Source organism: Globicephala melas, chromosome 5 (genome assembly GCF_963455315.2).
Source record: "Globicephala melas chromosome 5, mGloMel1.2, whole genome shotgun sequence".
NCBI classification, from domain to species: Eukaryota; Metazoa; Chordata; class Mammalia; order Artiodactyla; family Delphinidae; genus Globicephala; species Globicephala melas.
In genome coordinates, this window is record NC_083318.1 from 52,467,224 (window position 1) to 52,487,520 (window position 20,297).

A 20,297-nucleotide genomic window follows, 5' to 3' on the forward strand; every position below is an offset into this window, starting at 1 on the left:
GTTTTTTTAAAATTAATTGATTTAATTTATTTTTGGCTGCATTGGGTCTTCGTTGCTGCATGTGGGTTTTTCTCTAGTTGCGGCGAGCAGGGGCTACTCTTCATTGTGGTGTATGGGCTTATTGCTGTGGCTTCTTTCTCTTGTTGTGGAGCATGGGCTCCAGGCGCGTGGGCTTCAGTAGTTGTGGCACGTGGGCTCAGTAGTTGTGGCTCACGGGCTGTAGAGTGCAGGCTCAGTAGTTGTGGCGCATGGGCTTAGTTTCTCTGTGGCATGTGGGATCTTCCCAGACCAGGGCTCGAACCCCTGTCTCCTGCATTGGCAGGCAGGTTCTTAACCACTGCGCCACTAGGGAAGCCCCCAACCCTGTTGATTTAAACAATACATGTGGTAATATTGTATAGATTGGTATGTAATCTCTGACATATGAGGATCATAATTCTGAGACTGTTTAGATAGAAACAGGGAAATAGGGAGGTATAATATTAAGACTAATGGGAAGAAGAAACAAATTTTTTACCACTGTGATGTTGTGATTTATAAATCTGGTCATCAGATGACCAGAATATATTTCTCATACGTATTTGGTGTTGTCCACGGTTCCTGGCTCACAGCTCCTAAAACCCATGGAATTTCCTGAGTGATAAAGGTGTCTTTTGTTATGTTAATGTGGTAACATGTGGCCCTTTCCCCATACCGAGCCCTTTGCATCTCTTCCAGTTGGCTATTCCTGAGTTATATCCTTTTATAAGAAACCGGTAATGTAGTAAGTGTGAGCCACTCTAGCAAATTAATCGAACCCAAGGAGGGGGTCATGGGAACCTCTGATCTATATAGCTGGCTGGTCAGAAACACACGTAATAAGTTGGGCTTGAGACTGGCTTCTGAAACCCGAGTTGGAGGTCATTGGAACCTCGGAGATCTATCTCCCGGTAGATAGTGTCAGAATTGAGTTGAATTGTAGGACACCTTTCTGCTGTCCAGGGAACTGCTTGTTGGTATGAGAAGTCCCCTTTCCATGTTGGAATTAGTACCAGAACCTGAACCTACATTTAACCACATACTTAAGTCTCAAGGCATCACTTGAATGATTTTTTTTTCTGAGAATGCTTTATGTTATAAACAATTAATTCTGGGCAACTGTGTATCAAAATATCTGCATTATATGGCCTGTTTTCTATACAAACTATGTTTATCTTTCTATATGAGCTTTCTGTTTTGATGCTGTATTTATAAATTTGGAAATACATGCATGCTGGGTAGGCTCCATTGCCTTAGTTTATATAATAGATTATTCAGTAGAATCACTCCCCATAGGATCATCTTCTCTAGTTGATATGTTAAGAAATGAAGTACATTAAGGGCTGCTTTGGGTGTGTGTGTGTGTGTGTGTGTGTGTGTGTGTGTGTGTGTGTGCGCGCGCGCTTCATGTCTACTTTAGGATCACAATTGGTTGACGTTGATCTTTGTTTAAAGATCAACAACAGGGACTTCCCTGGTGGTGCAGTGGTTAAGACTCTGTGCTCCCAATATAGGGGGCCCGGGTTCGATCCCTGTTCAGGGAACTAGATCCCACCTGCATGCCGCAACTCAGAGTTTGAGTGCTGCAACTAAGAGTTTGAATGCCACAACTAAGGAGCCCTCGAGCTGCAACTAAGGAGCCCACCTGCTGCAACTAAGGCCCAGCACAACCAAATAAATAAGTAAATAAATATTAAAAAAAAGATCAACAGCAAATCATCAAAATATCATTAATCACTACTACTGCATTTTTGTCCTAATGGTAGCAGTTTTAACACACTTTTATTCTTTTCTCTGTAGCATTGACATTTACGTCACACTTTTACTTTTTTTTTTTTGCGGTACGCGGGCCTCTCACTGCTGTGGCCTCTCCCATTGTGGAGCACAGGCTCTGGATGCGCAGGCTCAGCGGCCATGGCTCACGGGCCTAGCCGCTCCATGGCATGTGGGATCTTCCTGGACCGGGGCATGAACCCGTGTCCCCTGCATCAGCAGGCGGACTCTCAACCATTGCGCCACCAGGGAAGCCACGTCACACTTTTAAAAGCCAGAACCAAAGCCAAACAAAAAGCTAACCGTGGCATTTTGATAAATCCATGTACTAAAGATTCATAGGGATTGTTTTGTCTAATGCACACAGGGGTTTCTGCCATAATGCCATATACAGTTGGTCCTTTGTATCTGTAGATTCTGCATCTGAGAAGTCAACCAACTGTGGTTTGAAAATATTTGGGGAGAAAAAAAATCCAGAAAGTTCCAAAAAGCAAAATTTGAATTTGCAACTTGCTGGCAACTATTTACATAGCATTTATGGAACATTTACATTGTATTAAGTATTATAAGTAATCTAGAGATGAATTAAAGTATATGGGGGGGGACTTCCCTGGTGGTCCAGTGGTAAAGAATCTGCCTTCCAATGCAGGGGATGCGGGTTCGATCCCTGGTCAGGGAACTAAGATCCCACATGCCGCGGGTCAACTAAACCCACGTGCCACAACTACTGAGCCCATGTGCCTCAACTAGAGAGCCTGCATGCCACGAACTACAGAGCTCACGCGCGCCACAACTGAAGAGAGAAAACCGGCACGCCACAACTAGAGAGAAGCCTGTGCGCTGCAATGAAAGATCCCAGATGCCACAATTAAGACCCAACGCAGCCGAAAAAGAAAAAAAAAAGAATAACAATAATAAAACTGTATATATGGGAGGATGTGCATAGGTTATATGCAAATACTATGTGATTTTATATAAGGGACTTGGGCATCTGCAGATTTTGGTATCCAGGGGGGTCCTGGAACTAATCACCTGCAAATACTGAGGGGTGAATATGTAGCTTGACAAAACTTGAGATTTGCAAAATTGTGCAGTGAAAGTAATAAGACTCGTGGGGAAAAAAAGGTTTGGGACAGACTATTGAAATTCCATGAAACTGATCTTGGATACTAACTAAAAACAATAGCAATCCTAAAAAAACAAAGGACTAGCATTTGTACCTTGTGTTACCATCAATCTTTGGAATCTTGAACCTTGGATTCAGCCTCTTCTAGTTGTAGGTCCTGGAAGGACATTGCTTCTAAGAGACTATTTTCATTAAAATTAAAAATCTAATCCTATGTGTAGCTTTCTTCATTAATCCATTTTTTAAAAAAATATTTATTTGTTTATTTGGTTGTTCTGGGTCTTAGTTGCGGCTCGCCGGCTTCTTAGTTGCGGTATGCGGGCTCCTTAGTTGTGGCATGCGAATTCTTAGTTGCGGCCTGCATCTTGGATCTAGTTCTCTGACCAGGGATCGAATCCGGGTCCCCTGCATTGGGCTCATGGAGTCTTAACCACTGCACCACCAGTGAAGTCCCAATCCATTGTGTTAATACAGGGTGAATTTTTTGCAGCTTCTTCATCTGCACAGGCAGCTTTGTCAAATAGCTTAACCCAGTTAGCTGAAAGAGTAGCAATTCCTGAAGCCGCTAAACCAGCTACTACTCGTAAGAAAGAAAAGTACTTTTGTAGATTTTCAGGGCTTTTTCCTTAAAATATTCATCTGTTACTAAGCTTTCATCTTTATTTGTGGAAAAGCTTTCCCCTTTGCCTCAAAACATTAACATGCTAGGAAAAATAGTGTATGAAGCAACATAACTTCCTTTTACACTAGCATCATTCACCTATTTCTAGTTGCCTAAGAAGTAATTCACAGCAAAGAACATACATTATAGCAGAACAGACTTTACACTTGTTTTGATTTGATTTGTTAAATGCATAGGGTGAGTGGCAGGTGAGTTCAGCTGACGCTTGAACAACTTGGCAGTTAGGGACATCAGACCCCTGTGCAGTGGAAAATCCTCATGTAGCTTTACAGTCGGCCCTCTGTACCCACAGTTCCGCTTCCTTGGATTCACCCAACCATGGATTGCATGGTATTATAGTGTGTATTTATTGGAGAAAAAAAAAATCCGTGTGTAAGTGGACCTCATAGTTTAAGTTCATCGTGTGTAAGTGGACCTGCCTAGTTCAAATCCACGTTGTTCAAGGATCAACTGTATTAATTTTGGAATCGGGAAGACCAGGCTTTGAATTCTGGCTCTATCACTTAAATGTCACTTTCTGCAAGTTACTTGACTTCTTTAAGCCTCAATTTGTGTATCTGTAAAATGGAATTAATTATACCTGTCCATAGAGTTTGGTAGTAAATAAAGGAGATAATTCCTGACAATTTTTTTTACACACTGAATGAATTTACTAATAGTAAGTGTTAGCTCTTAATTTGCAGTTGTCATTTATAATTCATAGTACTCTTCAGAGCATAGCATAACATATACCACTGTCAAGAAATATTTTCAGCAAGTTTAACATTTTTCAAATAATTTTTAGATGCTTATCAATTTTATTTAATATAAAATATGAGAAGGCAGGATTTTGTTTTTACTGTCAAATGTAGGTCACAAGGAAAACAGACACAAAATGTGGTAAATGAGATTTGTATTTTCATTTTTTGGCAAAATTTTATATAGGAAACTGGTAAAATAATCAGAAAGTGAAGAGGCTGTAATTGTATTTAGGCTCGTGTGATGTAAGGGGATACAAACAGGTTTTTTCCTTTAGGTTTCAAAGGAGATGAACTTTTTTCTGTTTGAACGCTGTTAAAAGTTCTATACTGCTTTTGCCTATGACATGTAGTGGTTTTTAAGGTTTATATTCTCTCTTCCAACTCAAAGCTTTCATTTAACCAAATAAGTTGAACAGGAACTCCATTTAAAACTCCTCATTGATCCTTCTTATTTGATTTGATATTTCCTATTGACATTTTTATTCTTAGTACTATGCACTGAACTATTTTCAACAAATTCTATTGAGTCATTTCTTGAAAACCTGTTACAGGCAAGATCTTTGAACACCTTAAGTTTTATAAAAGATGAGTTAAGACAGTTTGGTCTTTGGCTGTTTGTACCTTAGTGCAGAATCCAGCTATGCTCAGAACTTTTACTGTAATATAAAGATGAACATAATGACTCCTGTAATAGAGACATTTCACAAATACAGAAGAAGAAGGAGTGATTAATTTGGACTGGGGATTTCAGCAAAGCCTTCATGAAGGATTTCTTATTCCTCTTCTTATTTTTAAACTTAAAAAAAATTTTTTTTTGACTGCGCTGTGTGGCTTGTGGGATCTTAGTTCCCTGACCAGGGATTGAACCCGGGCCCTCAGCAGTGAAAGCACCGAGTCCTAACCACTGGACCACCAGGGAATTCTCCTTAAACTTTTAAATTATGCTAGAGGAAGGTGAGTTCTGGAAATCGGGAGACGAGATTTTGTTCAGGAATACCTGGGTATATGGAATCTTAAAAAAAAAAAAAAAGTGGTTCTGAAGAACCTAGGGGCAGGACAGGAATAAAGACGCAGATATAGAGAATGGACTTGAGGACACAGGGAGGGGGAAGGGTAAGCTGGGACAAAGTGAGAGAGTGGCACGGACATATATACTACCAAATGTAAAATCGATAGCTAGTGGGAAGCAGCCGCATAGCACAGGGAGATCAGCTTGGTGCTTTGTGACCACCTAGAGGGGTGGGATAGGGAGAGTGGGAGAGAGACTCAAGAGTGAGGAGATATGGGGATATATGTATATGTATAGCTGATTTACTTTGTTATACAGCAGAAACTAACACGCCATTGTAAAGCAATTATACTCCAATAAATATGTTAAAAAAAAAAAAGAATACCTGGGTACTCTCTGTCCTCTGTCCCTCCCAGTCAGGGTGTGGTTCTCATAGGAGACAGATGGAATTAAAAAGCCATGAGTGCTCAGTTTGTAAACATTCCTTCAAATGGATGAAAACAAAGTCAGTTGAAGAGTAAGCCTGAGTAGTGGCGGAGTGAGAATGTGGCTGTTTTCTCCCTGGACCTGAGGCGTGTGTCACTGGCAGCTGTGAATGTCATTAGGGAGCCTGAGCCAAGATAAATCTGTGCCAAGATAGGCTGCTTGTGCTTCTGTTCTGTGTAGCCAGTGCCATTCAGTTAAGTTCTGTATCATTGGATAAATGGAGTAGGAGCCAGATCAGGCCAAATAGATCAGGAGTGAGAGAGATTGTCTGTATAAGCTCTTCCTTTTATATATATGTATATGTGTATATATATATGTGTGTGTGTATATATATATATATACATATATATACACATATATATTATATATACACACATATATATACGTGTGTATATATATATATAAAACATTTCTTCCTTGAAATGTTATACAATTAATACAGGAATATATTCTTGTATCATTATTATGATAGTTTAGAAGCCTCCAGTTCTACTTCTTTCCCCAGAGGTAACCAGTTTTAAAATTTTGAGATACATTCTTCCAGACAATTTTCCATATACTTTGGGCTTTCTAGAGGGCACATATTATTGTATTTGTATGTTATATATTATGTTTACTTTAAAAAGTTAATCATTCTTGAGTTCTTAGCATGCATTTAGAATTATTTTTCTTGGGAATTCCCCGGTGATCCAGTGGCTAGAACTTGGTGCTTTCCCTGCCATGGGCCTGGGTTCCATCCCTGGTCGGGGAACTAAGATGCTGCAAGTTGCGTGGCACGGTACCACCCGCCCCGCCCCCCCCCCAAATTTTCTTTAAAAAAATCTGTGTAGGGCTTCCCTGGTGGTGCAGTGGTTAAGAGTCCACCTGCCGATGCAGGGGACGCGGGTTCGTGCCCGGTCCAGGAGGATCCCACATGCCGCTGAGCAACTGGACCCGTGAGCCATGGCCGCTGAGCCTGCGCGTCCGGAGCCTGTGCTCCGCGACGGGAGAGGCCACAGCAGTGAGAGAGGCCTGCGTACCGCAAAAAACAAAAAAAACTGTGTAGTATTCCATATCCATAATATAGATGTAACAGAATTTATTAGCCAGTTTGCATTTGGCATACAACTACCTGTGTTTCTCTTTTAGGAACAACGCTGTGTCGTAGCCACATATCTGTGAGTATTTTTGTAAGACATACACTTAGAAGTGGAATTGCTGGTGGCAGGGATATGTACATTTGTAGTTTTGATAGATACTGCCAGCTCCAGAACCTTATATTAACTCACACCCATATGTATAGCAGTGTGTGAGTTGATGACTGGATTTCAATAGGAATTGAGAAGAAGGGACTTCTGTACAGATGGAGAAGTGTGAGAAAAAGCATGGAGGCAGGACAGCCTAGTAAATACGGTGAGACAAAAGGGAGTAAAGAATCTGATGTGTAGAGTATAGGAAGCAAGAGGGGCTTGTGGACAAGTCTAGAAAGGTAGGTTGGATCAAGTAGCAAAGTATTTTTACTGTGTAGCTCAGAACTTTAAACTTGAATGGACAATGGGAGCCTTTGGAAAGGTTTTAACACATGAGCTTTATTTCAAAAGCAGTAACTGTGAAGGCGAGGTTTTTGAGATGGGAAATTGGCTATGAGACTGTTATAGTAATCAAATGCTGTAATGAAGACCGTGACATTAGAAATTAAAGAATCAGATTCAAGCAGTGATACAGAGTTAAAACCAGTTTGTAAGCTTAGGATGACAACAGAGAAACTGAATGTTGTGGCTATCTGAGTGGGTAGGCGGCACCATTTACAAAAACAAAACTAGAATGAGAAATAGGTTTGGGGTAAAATAAGGGAAACTTTATTAAAATATAGGAAGAAGATAATTCACTATCTGCTGTTGATGTATTTCCATGATGTGTGTTCAGTTTTTTTATTGTAGCAAAATATATGTAATGTAAGATTTATTATTTTAACCATTTTTAACTGTACTGTTCAGTGGTATTAGGTGCATTCATGTTGTTGTACAACTATCACCACCATCCATCTCCAGAACTTTTTGCATCTTCCTAACCTGAAACTCTGAACTCATTAAGCAATAACTCTGTTCCCCCTTACCCTGAGCCCTTGGTAACCACCATTCTCCTTTCTATCTCTATGAATTTGACTGTTCTAGTTACCTAGTCATACAGCATTGTCCTTTTGTGACTGGCTTATTTCACTTAGCATAATGTCTTCAAGGTTCATCCATGTTGTAGCATGTCAGAATTCCTACCTTTTTAAGGTAGAATAGTATTCCATTGTATGCACGTACCACATTTAAAAATTCTGTCCATCTCCTGGTGGACATTTGGGTTGCATTTGTTTGAGTTTTTTGTTTGTTTGTTTTTGTGTTTTTGTTTCTTTGGTGGGGGGAATCTTGGGTTTTTTGTTATTGAATATTGCATATAATAAAATTGAGTTTGATAAAACTGTGCAAACCACTACAGTCTTGTAGAGACCCACTGTTCGAAAATAGTGTTTGCTGCCACAAGGATGATTACAGAAGATCATATAAATACTTTGTACAACTCAAATATATTATGACTTTTGGAAAAATGACCTAAAATGCTTATCCTGCTAGTGGTAGACACCACAATGGAGGTATAGTATAAAGTTAACCGGACTTAGAAGACTTGCGGTTTTTAATATAATCATTGGATTATTGTGAGGATTAAGTAAAATGTACAAAATTATGTACACTTTGAAGTGCCCAAAACAGAGATGGTGTTGTACATGTTCTAGTCTGACTGAAGAACTGCTTGAAGACCTTCAACTATTAGATAGGTGAAATAAAACAGCCCCTGCATCTGATGAAAAAAGTTGTGATAAGGTTATCCTAAAATAGGGATGAATTGTCAAGTGTTACCTGTTAATTTTGAAAGTGTCTCTAAAATCTTGATACTTTGTGGCAGTAATTTTCTAATTGAAGTTAAAATAAGAACAGTGAGGTGAGAATAAGTATATCAGAGATATAAGATAAAAAGATAATGAATATCTTTTTATTCATTACTCCCTAGAAAACACATATTCACTTTCCAAGTTCTCTACAGTTCATTTCTATTTAGCAGAGTTGTAATTCTAAGCCCACAGCCTGAAATTGTGACTTCTGTTAATACATTTCAACACAGTTCCATCTCAGGAACATGTGTTGGAACTCTTTAATACATCATTTTCCTTCATGTTCCTTTCCTATCATTTGGCATTGGAAAATGAAAAGCCTGAAGAGAACACAAAATCTAGATGAAGCATGGTGATGGAAAATTAAAGCAACAGATCAAAAGAAGTCCTTAGAGACTTTTAAACTAGTTCTTTCTAGTATGGCTAAAGTTATAGGACAGTTCTTTAACTTTATTAATTTCTTTCAGCCTCATTGTAATAGGTAAGCTAATAGAAGGTAGTTGGTAATTTAAATGAGATGCTTAGCATGTGGAAAGCACTTCATATGTGCTGTCTGTTAAATTTATTGTTTCTAGTCTATGGGATTGAGACTGAGAAGCATTTTGGTGACTAGAGAGCATCAGATAATAGGTTCCTGTTCTTATCTGAGATTGCCTTTATTATTTTACCTGTACAGTGTTTGAATATGGACTGTCTCCCGTAAATTAGTCTCTGTAATTAGAGATTTTAAAAAATATTTTTACCACATTATCATTTATTTAACACTGACAGATATAGATGGTAGAGGATGCATAATTAAAATGCTAAGATTATTAGAACACTTGTTTAGTAAATAATACATTTACCTCATTTTTTAAAAATTCCAACTACAAGCAAGAACTAAATAGACTAACTTGACTTGTCATACCTCCCTACTCTTTGCAGAAAGTTCTGATAAACTGTAATAAATTCTGTTAGAATATCTGAGCATATCCAATTTATTATATCCAGACTGAGCTACTGAAACCCCCTCTTTTTTTCCTAATGTATTTTTTCTTCCAGTTTTATTGAGATATAATTGACATACAGCATTGTATGTTTATGGTGTATAGCATAATGATAGCTTACATACATCACAATAAGTTTGGTGAACAACCACAATCTCATATAGATACAAAATTAAAAAATGAACCCTCCCCACCCCAGATCTTCTCCTTAAGTTTTCCCCATCTCATTAAGTAACTTTATCCTTTGGGTTGCTTAGGCTAGAAACCTTGGAGTCACCATTGCTCTCTTCCTCTTTTTTCTTCAACTCCACGATCCAGAGTGTCATCAGATGTTGTTAGTTTTGTCTTTAAAATATGCCCGGGCTTCCCTGGTGGCACAGTGGTTGAGAGTCTGCCTGCTGATGCAGGGGACACGGGTTCGTACCCCGGTCCAGGAAGATCCCACATGCCGCGGAGTAGCTGGGCCCGTGAGCCATGGCCGCTGAGCCTGCGCAGCCTGTGCTCCGCAACGGGAGAGGCCACAACAGTGAGAGGCCCGCGTACCGCAAAAAAAAAAAAAAAAAGCCCATAGTTTCATCACCTGTGACACTTCCCACTGCTTCCACCCTGTGTGAGACTTTTTCATCTTTAACCTACATAGTCACCATAGCCTCTTAACTGGTCTCTACTGCTTTTTCCCTTTATACCTTTTCTCTTTCCCTGCTCAGCAGCCAATTCATGCTGATCTTCCTCTGCTTAGATCTTGATCTTCCTTGACTCAAAATTTGGAGTAAAAAGCTCAAGACCTTCGTGATCTGTGGTGTCCCTTGAACATGTACATGCACACCGCCACCCGTACTCACACAAACTCACATAACCTCTCGTCTCCTGATACGCCTCTCCTGTAGTCTCTGTTCCTCGCTGAAACACTCCTGCTTTAGGGCTCTTGGACCTACTTTTTGTTACCTTTGCATGAAATCTTCCTCCTTTCATCACCTCCTTCAGATCTTTGCTCGAATATTACCTCACTGAGGGCTTATTTAAAATTGCACCTCACCTCCTGTCTTTCTTATCCTTTCCTTCTGTTTCTCTCCGTAGCATTTGCCACTATCTGACATTCTAGTTACACCGTAAACTGTGCTGCCAAGCGTTTTGGTCTTATCTGTACAGTGAGGTATCCTTAGTACTTAAAAAAGGGCTGACACATTGTAGATGTTCAAATATTTGTTGAACTAATGAATTTGTCAAGAGAAAGAATGCTTGAAGGCATGAATTAAGAGCTACAGATTGGATCATCATCCACATAATTGAAATAAACATAAGTGTGAAAAATTTAAAACTTAAACATAAGTATTTATTGAACATTAAATTAAAAAATTTTTAGGAAAATGTTTTATTTTGGCTTTAGAATTGTGACATTAGCAGTAACTGATTATCAGATTGTGCCTTCAGAGTCAGTAAATGTTTATGCCTGCTCTGGTGGGCAGTGTTCTAGGTACTTTCACATTTAAGCAGTATTTAAGCATTAATATTGTAGTTTATTATTCTCTTATTATCTACAGAGAAGTTGTGACTGGTCAGAAGTTACATATCCAGTGCGTTTCTAACCTATGACGCCTGACTCCCAAGCCCAGAACTCGATCAGCACATTCTTTATACTCATGACCACACTATTTTTCAAGCCACCAAAATTTACGTTTTATTTTAAACAAAAGGAGACATAAGCAGTGAAACCAAAGGAGAAAGAAAATGGTATGGAGAAACTGAATTCACTCATAACCATTTTTATAAATATTTACATAAAAAAGAAAGTAGAGGTAAATTTGATTCAGACTCTTTAGCATTTCTTCCTTAGTTTCCTCTCAAATCCTAGAAAGGAAAGAAGCTTCTGTTGATTTGCTTGTTTTGAATAAATGTATAGTAGTTTTTATGAGCTGATTTACTGTATTACTACTTTTCCTTCCTTAACATCCTTTACTCAGCGCTTTTGAACAGTGTAGTTCTTCCATCGCCCTTACCACGTTCCCCACCCTCCTAGCTTTGGTCAACTTGCTAACACTAATCTGTTTGAAAAAAGATAGTTGTGTGTGTATATGTGTGTGTGTATGCATGTGTGTATTTATATTCAAATTATACCTGTCCATACTGTGCCATCTAGAATTCTAGCAAAAAATTCAGGCATATGCCAATTGACACCCTGGATGTTTGCCACTTTAAGAGCAGCAGCAGCATCAGGCACTTTGATAGTTTTTATAACGCTGTTACTGAAAATTTTAGGATATACATTTTGAGAAAAGAGCTTCCCCAGTTGGGAGTTCCTCAGAAATAAAATTAGCTGAATATTCCATCTTCCAGAATTGTTAGATGTCAAGCATCTTTTAGTCAGTGGGTCTCATTGATCTTCAGTTAGCCTCTTAGGTGCTTGACTTTCCCTTGCCCCCAGTGTTTAGCTGGAAAAGGAGTTACAGCTTTACTATTACGATGGAATCAGAATAGTTTATGATTCTCAGAAAGATTCTTGGAAAGTTACTCAAACCAGATTTGAAACCTTTATTAGCACTGGCAGAAACAAGTTTAGAATTGAAATACCTGGAATATGTGATTTTCATACTTTAGATAATAGCAATGGTTAATTTTCTGTCATTATTTAACAAGACTGTTTCCAAGTACTTCGTTGACAAAATTCATTTAAAATTAAAGTGTCTGTAGAACACATTCCCTAAATTATGGTATCTAATTAAAAATACGTTGCTTCATCAATTCAGTATTTAGTATTTTTCTTCTTAAAAATATCTTTATATAATAAGCCTGTGAGAATTTATGGAAAAACACTAACTTAGCATGTAGAATGTCATCTATTGCAGGCACCAAAAACATTAAAAAATTTTGTTTCTCATTCCTAGTCTCACCTATTTCATTTTTTCCCTTCTTTATTCTTTTTTGTTGTTGGTGTTTTTTTTTTTTTTTGCGGTACGCGGGCCTCTCACTGTTGTGGCCTCTCCCGTTGCGGAGCACAGGCTCCAGACACGCAGGCTTAGCGGTCATGGCTCACGGGCCCAGCCGCTCCACGGCATGAACCCGTGTCCCCTGCATCGGCAGGCGAACTCTCAACCACTGTGCCATCAGGGAAGCCCCCCTCCTTTATTCTTATATTCTCCTTTTAAACAATATCATGTGACGTTAAATTCTATTTTACCCACTGCTCCTGCAGTTTGTGCATGTGGGAGGGTGGGGCGAAGGTGCAGAGATCTGAAACACCATGGTGTCCTCTGAGAGATGTACAAATTTCCAGTGTGGCCAGAACATATGTTTTATTTGTATGGCTAGGAGGAGACCAGAAGCTGGATCAGGAAGGATCCAGCAGTTGTCCAATTAAACCAAACCCAGCAACCTTTTTTCTTTCATACCTCTTAATGTTGCGTTCTCCCTTTGTCAAAACTTCACGAGTAAGTCTACCTAGGTATATTTTAAAAGGGGGCAAATTTTTGTATCACCTTTTGATGATCTTTTAAAGTTTTCTATTGAGATTTCTGGTGGTTTAAGAGTAAATAAGGGCTTCCCTGGTGGCACAGTGGTTAGGAATCCGCCTGCCAGTGCAGGGGACACAGATTCGAGCCCTGGTCTGGGAAGATCCCACATGCCGCAGAGGAACTAAGCCTGTGTGCCACAACTACTGAGCCCGCGTGTCTAGAGCCCGTGCTTGGCAACAAGAGAAGCCACCACAATGAGAAGCCCGCACACCACAACGAAGAGTAGCCCCCGCTCACCACAACTAGAGAAAGGCCGTGCGCAGCAACAGAGACCCAATGCAGCCAAAAATAAATAAATTAAATAAATTAAAAAAAAAAGTAAATAATAAAATTTGGAAGACTATAAAACAAAACTAAAAATATATAACAGATTAAAGCCTTTTCTGGAGTTTTTTAAAATTTTTTTAATTATTTTTAAAATTTTTATTTTATACGGGAGTATAGTTGATTTACAATGTTGTGTTAGTTTCAGGTGTACAGCAAGGTGGGTCAGTTATACATATACATGTATCTATTCTTTTTCAGATTCTTTTCCCATTTAGTTTATTACAGAATATTGAGTGGAGTTCCCTGTGCTATATAGCAGGTCCTTGTTGTTTATCTGCTGTATACATAGTAGTGTGTATATGTTAATCCCAAACTTCTGATTTATCCCTCCCCTCCACCTTTCCCCAGTCTGGAGTATTTTCTGACCTTAGATTCTTTTTTTTTTCCCCCATTTTATTTTTACTTATTTATTTATTTTACTTTTTATTTTATATTGGAATATAGCCAATTAATAATGTTGTGATAGTTTCAGGTGCACAGCAAAGTGACTCAGCCATACATATACATGTATCCATTCCCTCCCAGACTCCCCTCCCATCCAGGCTGCCACATAGCATTGAGCAGAGTTCCTTGTGCTATACAGTAGGTCTTTATTGGTTATCTATTGTATATATAATAGTGTGTATATGTTAATCCTGAACTCCTAATTTATCCCTCCCCTGCACCTTTCCCCAACCTGGAGTATTTTCTGACCTTAGGTTTTTGATGTAATAGTTAATTTTTCTTGCTCCTTGTTAAGAAAAGTTAAAGTGGCAGGATAAAAATAAAGGAGAAATTATTTGTGAGTCCATCATTTAGAAAGTGATTCACTAATTGTGAAATCCATTTATTGGGTTACAACCAGCATTTTAAGTAAATTCATGATATAAAATAGAATAGATTTTATCTACCAGAATGTGTGTGTGGCTGTTACGTTAAAACCTACTTTTGGTTGCGGTTAGCAAAGTTTGAAAAACCCTGTTTAATGTTTGCATATGCCTACTAACATTTCTGTGTATGTTTTAAAAATAATGTCTATTCATTTACTTGGGTATTTGAGAATCTACTGTTTCTCCTCCATACCTCCCCAACCCCCATTCATTGAGTCATCACTATGTGCCAGATACTGTTCTAAGGGATTTACATATAGTAGATCCCTTGTCTCCTATTACATGAAATTTTTATCCCAATTTCTCAAAAGGAGAAACTAAGTTACCTAGTGATTAATTAACTTGCTCAGAGTTATATATTGGTAAGTTATGGATCTGGGATTCAAACCCAAGCCTATTCAGAGTCCATTCTTCTAACCACCAAGCTTTATTGCTGGCTGTGTGAAGTCACTGTGATAAATGCTGGCGATACATTTGAAATGGTTCTTGATCTTATGGAACTTAACATATTTATATTTATAAATATATTTATAATTTTCTATACTTCATATATATATATACACACACACACAACATGTAATGTGAGAAAACACCATTTATCTATCTATCTATCTTATCTATCTGGCTGTGCCAGGTTTTAGTCTCGGCACGTGGGATCTTCATTGCCACGTGTGAGATCTTTTAGTTGCGGCATGCAGGATCTAGTTCCCTGATCGGGGGTCGAACCCGGGCCCCTTGCATTGGGAGCGTGGAGTCTTAACCACTGGACCACCAGGGAAGTCCCAACACTATATATAGTTAACTAACCATGTTTATAATTAGAATATTAGCATGTTATAAATGTCAACATTACTGACTTATTGCCATCATATGGATGTGCCATGATTTAATTATTCCTGTGTTGTTGGAAATTACCAGTCCTTGCTTGGTAATATTGCAGTGAGCCTTGGAATGCATTCATTATTGTCATTTCAGCTTTCTATGTGAGACTGCTTATAAAAGCATAGAAGTTTGAAGTTACTGGCATTTGTTTCTAATTACATTCCTGAAGCTTATGTTTTAGCAGCAGTGCTGATCTTATACCTTAATAATCATTGTGTATTATAAATTCAGTAGTCAGAAACAAAACAAACAAAATTCAGTAGTCAAAAAATGGTGTCCATGTTAAATCATCTTCTTTCAAAGTCTGTGTTGTCCTTGATATTGTTGCAGCATGTATAAGCCATTTCTAAATAATTTCTTCAAATCACTCGAATATTTGTGTGCCTAACATATTTTAGAGCACATGAGACAAGCACTCCATCACGAACGTTCTGTATTTAACTGTCAGTTATGTGTCCCAAATGGGGTTTATAACATTTTCACATGCTTAAGTCCTGAGTGCCAATTGTGTTCCAGGCTTTGGTGGTTAGATAATAGTTTTACAGAGATGAAAGACAAAAGCTACCCAATTTGGACACAACATAGTGAAGGAGGCCGTAACAACTGTCATGCAAATGTATTTGTCTCTTCCAAAAGAAGTGAAATGTTTTGTAGACAATTGCATAGAGTTTTTTTTTTGCATAGAGTTTTAATACACATTAATTTTGAAATTAAAGTTATGTAGTTGGGGGACTTCCCTGGTGGTACGGTGGTTAAGACTCCGCCTGCCAGTGCAGGGGACACGGGTTCCAGACCTGGTCCGGGGAGATCCCACATGCTGCGGAGCAACTAAGCCCTTGCACCACAACTGATGAGCCTGTGCTCTAAAGTCCGCGAGCCCCAACTACTGAGCCCAGGCACCACAACTACTACTGAAGCCCGCGTGCCTAGAGCCCATGCTCCACAATAAGAGAAGCCACCTCAATGAGAAGTCTGCAGACCGCAACGAAGAGTAGCCCCTGCTCGCCGCAACTAGAGAAAGCCTGTGCACAGCAATGAAGACTCAACACAGCCAAACATAAGTAAATAAAAAATAAATATATTTATTAAAAAAAAGGTATGTAGTTGGGCATCAGAATTTCTCGTTTTTTTTTTCGGCCGCATTGGGTCTTTGTTGCTGCGTGTGGGCTTTCTCTAGTTGCAGCGAACAGGGGCTACCCTTCGTTTTGGCACTCGGGCTTCTCATTGCGGTGGCTTCTCTTGTGGCGGAGCACGGGCTCTAGGCACGGGGCTTCAGTAGTTGCAGCACGCGGGCTTCAGTAGTTGCAGTGTGTGGGCTTCAGTAGTTGTGGGTTGTGGGCTCTGGCGCTCAGGCTCAGTAGTTGTGGTGCACGGGTTTAGTTGCTCCACAGCATGTGGGATCTTCCCAGACCAGGGATCAAACCCACGTCCCCTGCATTGTGAGGCGGATTCTTAACCACTGCGCCACCAGGGAAGTCCCTGATGAAGATTTGTTAAATGACTATTTAATTTCTTCCTGTAATAGTTTTGAACCCTTAAATATGGTAATTCTGCAAAATTCTGTTTCAGCAATTTAAAAAATGGTTTCTTTGAGTCATCTAACTTGTTACCAAAAACACTGGTATAGTAGTTCTGTTGATCGCTTCTGCAGGCAGTTTTGGAATGCAACGTGAGTGCTGGATTCTGTTCAAATTTGAAGTTACTTAGGAGTTTCCTGTCCTTAATTTGGGGAATTTTTCCAGTGCTTTTTGTTACTCTTAGTTTAACATGGTTTGAAGCATTGTAGAGAGCTGACCATCTGCTTGCTCTCTCTTTTTTTTTTTTTAATTACTGATAATCTGACTGAATGGCCTCACCTCCCTCACCTAATAAATGGTTTGCTTTCCATGAGGCTAAGGACTGGTAACAGCAGTCCATGGGAAACATGGTAGTGCACCCTCTTAAGGAAAATAACTTCTATGCTTATTTTTGTTTTGTCAACTAAAATTTATATTGATAACTACCATGATTTACAAGTCAGTTTTAAAAGATCTTCAAGTGCATAACTTCATGAAAAAACTGGATCTCATTTGTAAGAATCAAATGAACTTTCTGATTTGAGTTATTAAATATGATTCTAAGCCTTCTTAGTGGCTTTAGTGAATGTGCATATAGTCTCTTGTTAAACCATAGCTAAAAAATCTGTTTATATACACTGACTACATTTTGAGTCAGCAGCATTTATAAAATTAGATTATTGTTAGATCAGCCAGGTTGAAAAATAAAACAAGTTTGGATTTGATTTCTTCTGATTGCTTCTGGGAGATAGATTGGCAAAGCAACGTGAGTGTGAGTTTTAGGGTTGGACATATGAGACAATATCTGACCAACCTCTTTCAGTCTCAGATGCATTATGTTGAACAGATTAATGCTTAAGTGTCTATGAGCCTGAATCTCCTCACCTGTAAAAGGAGGCAACTAGTCAGTCTTATGAGTGGTAAATCAGGATGAAATAAAATACCATTAAGTCCCTAGCATGATTCTTGGCATATTGTCAACAAATGTTAGCCCCAATACCACCTCCTTCCTCCAGCAATATTTTACAACAATGTTGCATAGAACAAGTGTTGAAATTCCAGCTAGAGGGTCTAGATTGAAGGCCTAGTTCTTTTCTCATATTGCGTGTTTTCTTTGGTCAGTCACTTGACCACAGAGTGTCAGTTTTCTCCTCTGTAAAATGGCGTTATGAAAAATTAAATGAGATAATGAGTAAGTGTTACAGACCTAGGCTTTTATTCTTTCCTTTATTATCTAATGTATTTATATCCTGCCTTGTTTCCCAGTGATTAACATCATTCTTTATGTGCAAGGGAGGAACTGTACTTCAGGAACATTAACCTGATAGTCCAGAGTTTATTTGGAGGAACAGAGTATAGGAAACATGGAGGAACAGAGAGTAGGAAACAATGTGTGTTTCCTCCCAGGAGCTTGTAACACATATAGAGCCTTTGAAAGGTTTTAAGCTGGAGGGGGAAGGGTTGGGGAGTTGCACTAAAGCGGTAAAATGATCAGTTTTAAAGATGGTTGTGGCTACAGTGATTTCATTGGACCAGGGCCCTTGTTTCTGTTCTTCATTAGTATTTTCCCAATTATGCCACTATTACCAGCTTTCTGAAGAGTGACCTACATTTTGTAGTCTGTATTCCCTACAACCTGCAATAAATCTAAATCTCAGGAATATGTAATTTTCCTGACAGCGGACCTGAAATGTTTTCATCAGTTGAATCTACCCTTTCAAACAGGAAATAATTTCTCTTTGTCTTTAGCACGTACTTTTTAGCTCTAGCTGGGAAACTTTGTTGTCTGCCATTCCTTGTCTATTAACCTTTGCACGAGCTGCCCCATAAACCCAGAGTATAACAAACCTCTCCCAGCTACTTTCTTTCCTTGGAAGCCCCTTTTATTGCTTGCTTTTATTAAAAGTTTCCTATCAGTCATCCTAAAGTAATGTTAACTGCTTTATGACATAAATGTATGTGTATAACTGATAATTTATCAGTTTTACTTCCTTTGTGTAGGTTGAGTATTCGTTCTTTCTTGTAACTATAGAGTGCCAAACTTGAAGCAGAAGTAGAATGAATTCTTAGATTTAAAATGTGATACATAGACTTCTTACTGTATCATTTAAGTAATGAAGTGTTTTTAATGTTTTTATGTAAGAAAGGTGGAGTGGGATGAGGAGGAAGGAGGAATCAGGTAACCTGTCAAGGCAATCACAGAGAAACACTAAAACCTGATAGTTAGCCATGGATCTGTTCATTTATCTGCATGCTCTTCATAGAAGTAAGCTTTAGAAACTGTAACTTTTTACAGTTTAATGACTTCCATGGAATTAAAATGATTCAGTAATATTAACACCAGAAGGGGCATTGTTTGAAGGAATCCCTGTTGTGTCTATTAATGAGTTCCCTTTTATGCAGGTGTGTGGGTGATTTCCAGCTCTCATTCAACACAGAATAGTTGGTCAGAGGTGAACCTGGCACCTACCAAGTATTCAGACCTGTCTTTTAGGTTATTTTCATTCCTTGAGAAGAAAACTGAAGAATCAGTTGGGGTAAAGAGATTTGTGGGCTTTGGATAGATCTCTATAAAGCAAGGGCTGTCACTCTGACCACTAAGCATGTACTCCTCCTCATTCACATCAGGGTCATATTAAAAATGTTACGTGGTAGTAGCAGTAGCTGCTTTGTTTTTCTTAGCCGTGGCAGCAATTAACACAGTGCACTCACTAGTGGCTTAACATACCAACACTTAAGTTCTTATTTTTTGTTTTTGTTTTTAAGTCATTGAAATTATGAAACTGTCATTCCAATGGAAGCATTATAGTTCTTCGGAACCATTATGATCTCAAAAGGAAAGGAGAATGATACAGATAAACTGGCTGAGGTGTTTTGAGGTGCATCGAAGTGTTCCAGCCTGTGGCTTACCTTAACATGTTCTTGAAGTACCATGGCGTGGATTAAAAGGTATGCTTTAGAAATCTTCCAGCGGCCCCAAGGTCATGTGTAGAGTGAACACTCATGGTTCTATATTTAATTATTGCATATTTTAAGATATTTTAATATTTAGATTGCAGATGTGGTTATGGAGTTATGGCAAAAGTATTTTTTGTTGTAAAAAAACCATGTATCACAAGCTTGTTGAGTGATTCCCCACCCCCCTTTGAGATATGGTTATAGGAGACACTAGGGTAGATATTTTTGCTAGATTTTAATAGTAATGGGCTATAGTTTCTTTCACGAAATAGTTTAGTGATTATTCATATGTTAGTCTGTAATTATCTTTCTGGTTTACATCATAGACTAGTTTCTCTGTAGTGCTGTCATTTCATGGTAGCCTGAACAGGAAATAATTGGATACAGTTCTTCAGTTGGAGTATTAATTTGACCAAACGAAATAATTTTTACTTGGACCATTTATAGTTTGTGCTTGTT

General features: G+C 38.7%; 1 protein-coding gene across 6 annotated transcripts in view; it reads left to right on the plus strand.

Annotated features, from left to right (window-relative positions):
* LOC115839923 (recombining binding protein suppressor of hairless) overlaps window positions 1-20,297 on the plus strand; it is a 231,606-nt gene that overhangs the window by 137,420 nt on the left and 73,889 nt on the right. For 2 of the 6 annotated variants that reach the window (XM_060299220.2, XM_030832230.3), the window contains exon 2: window positions 19,647-19,829. The exons of the other annotated variants lie outside the window; for them this stretch is intronic. In XM_060299220.2, coding sequence (XP_060155203.1) covers window positions 19,813-19,829 — 17 coding nt within the window. In that variant the 5' untranslated portion in view covers window positions 19,647-19,812. The remainder of the gene's footprint in view (window positions 1-19,646; window positions 19,830-20,297) is intronic. 6 annotated transcript variants of the gene reach the window in all.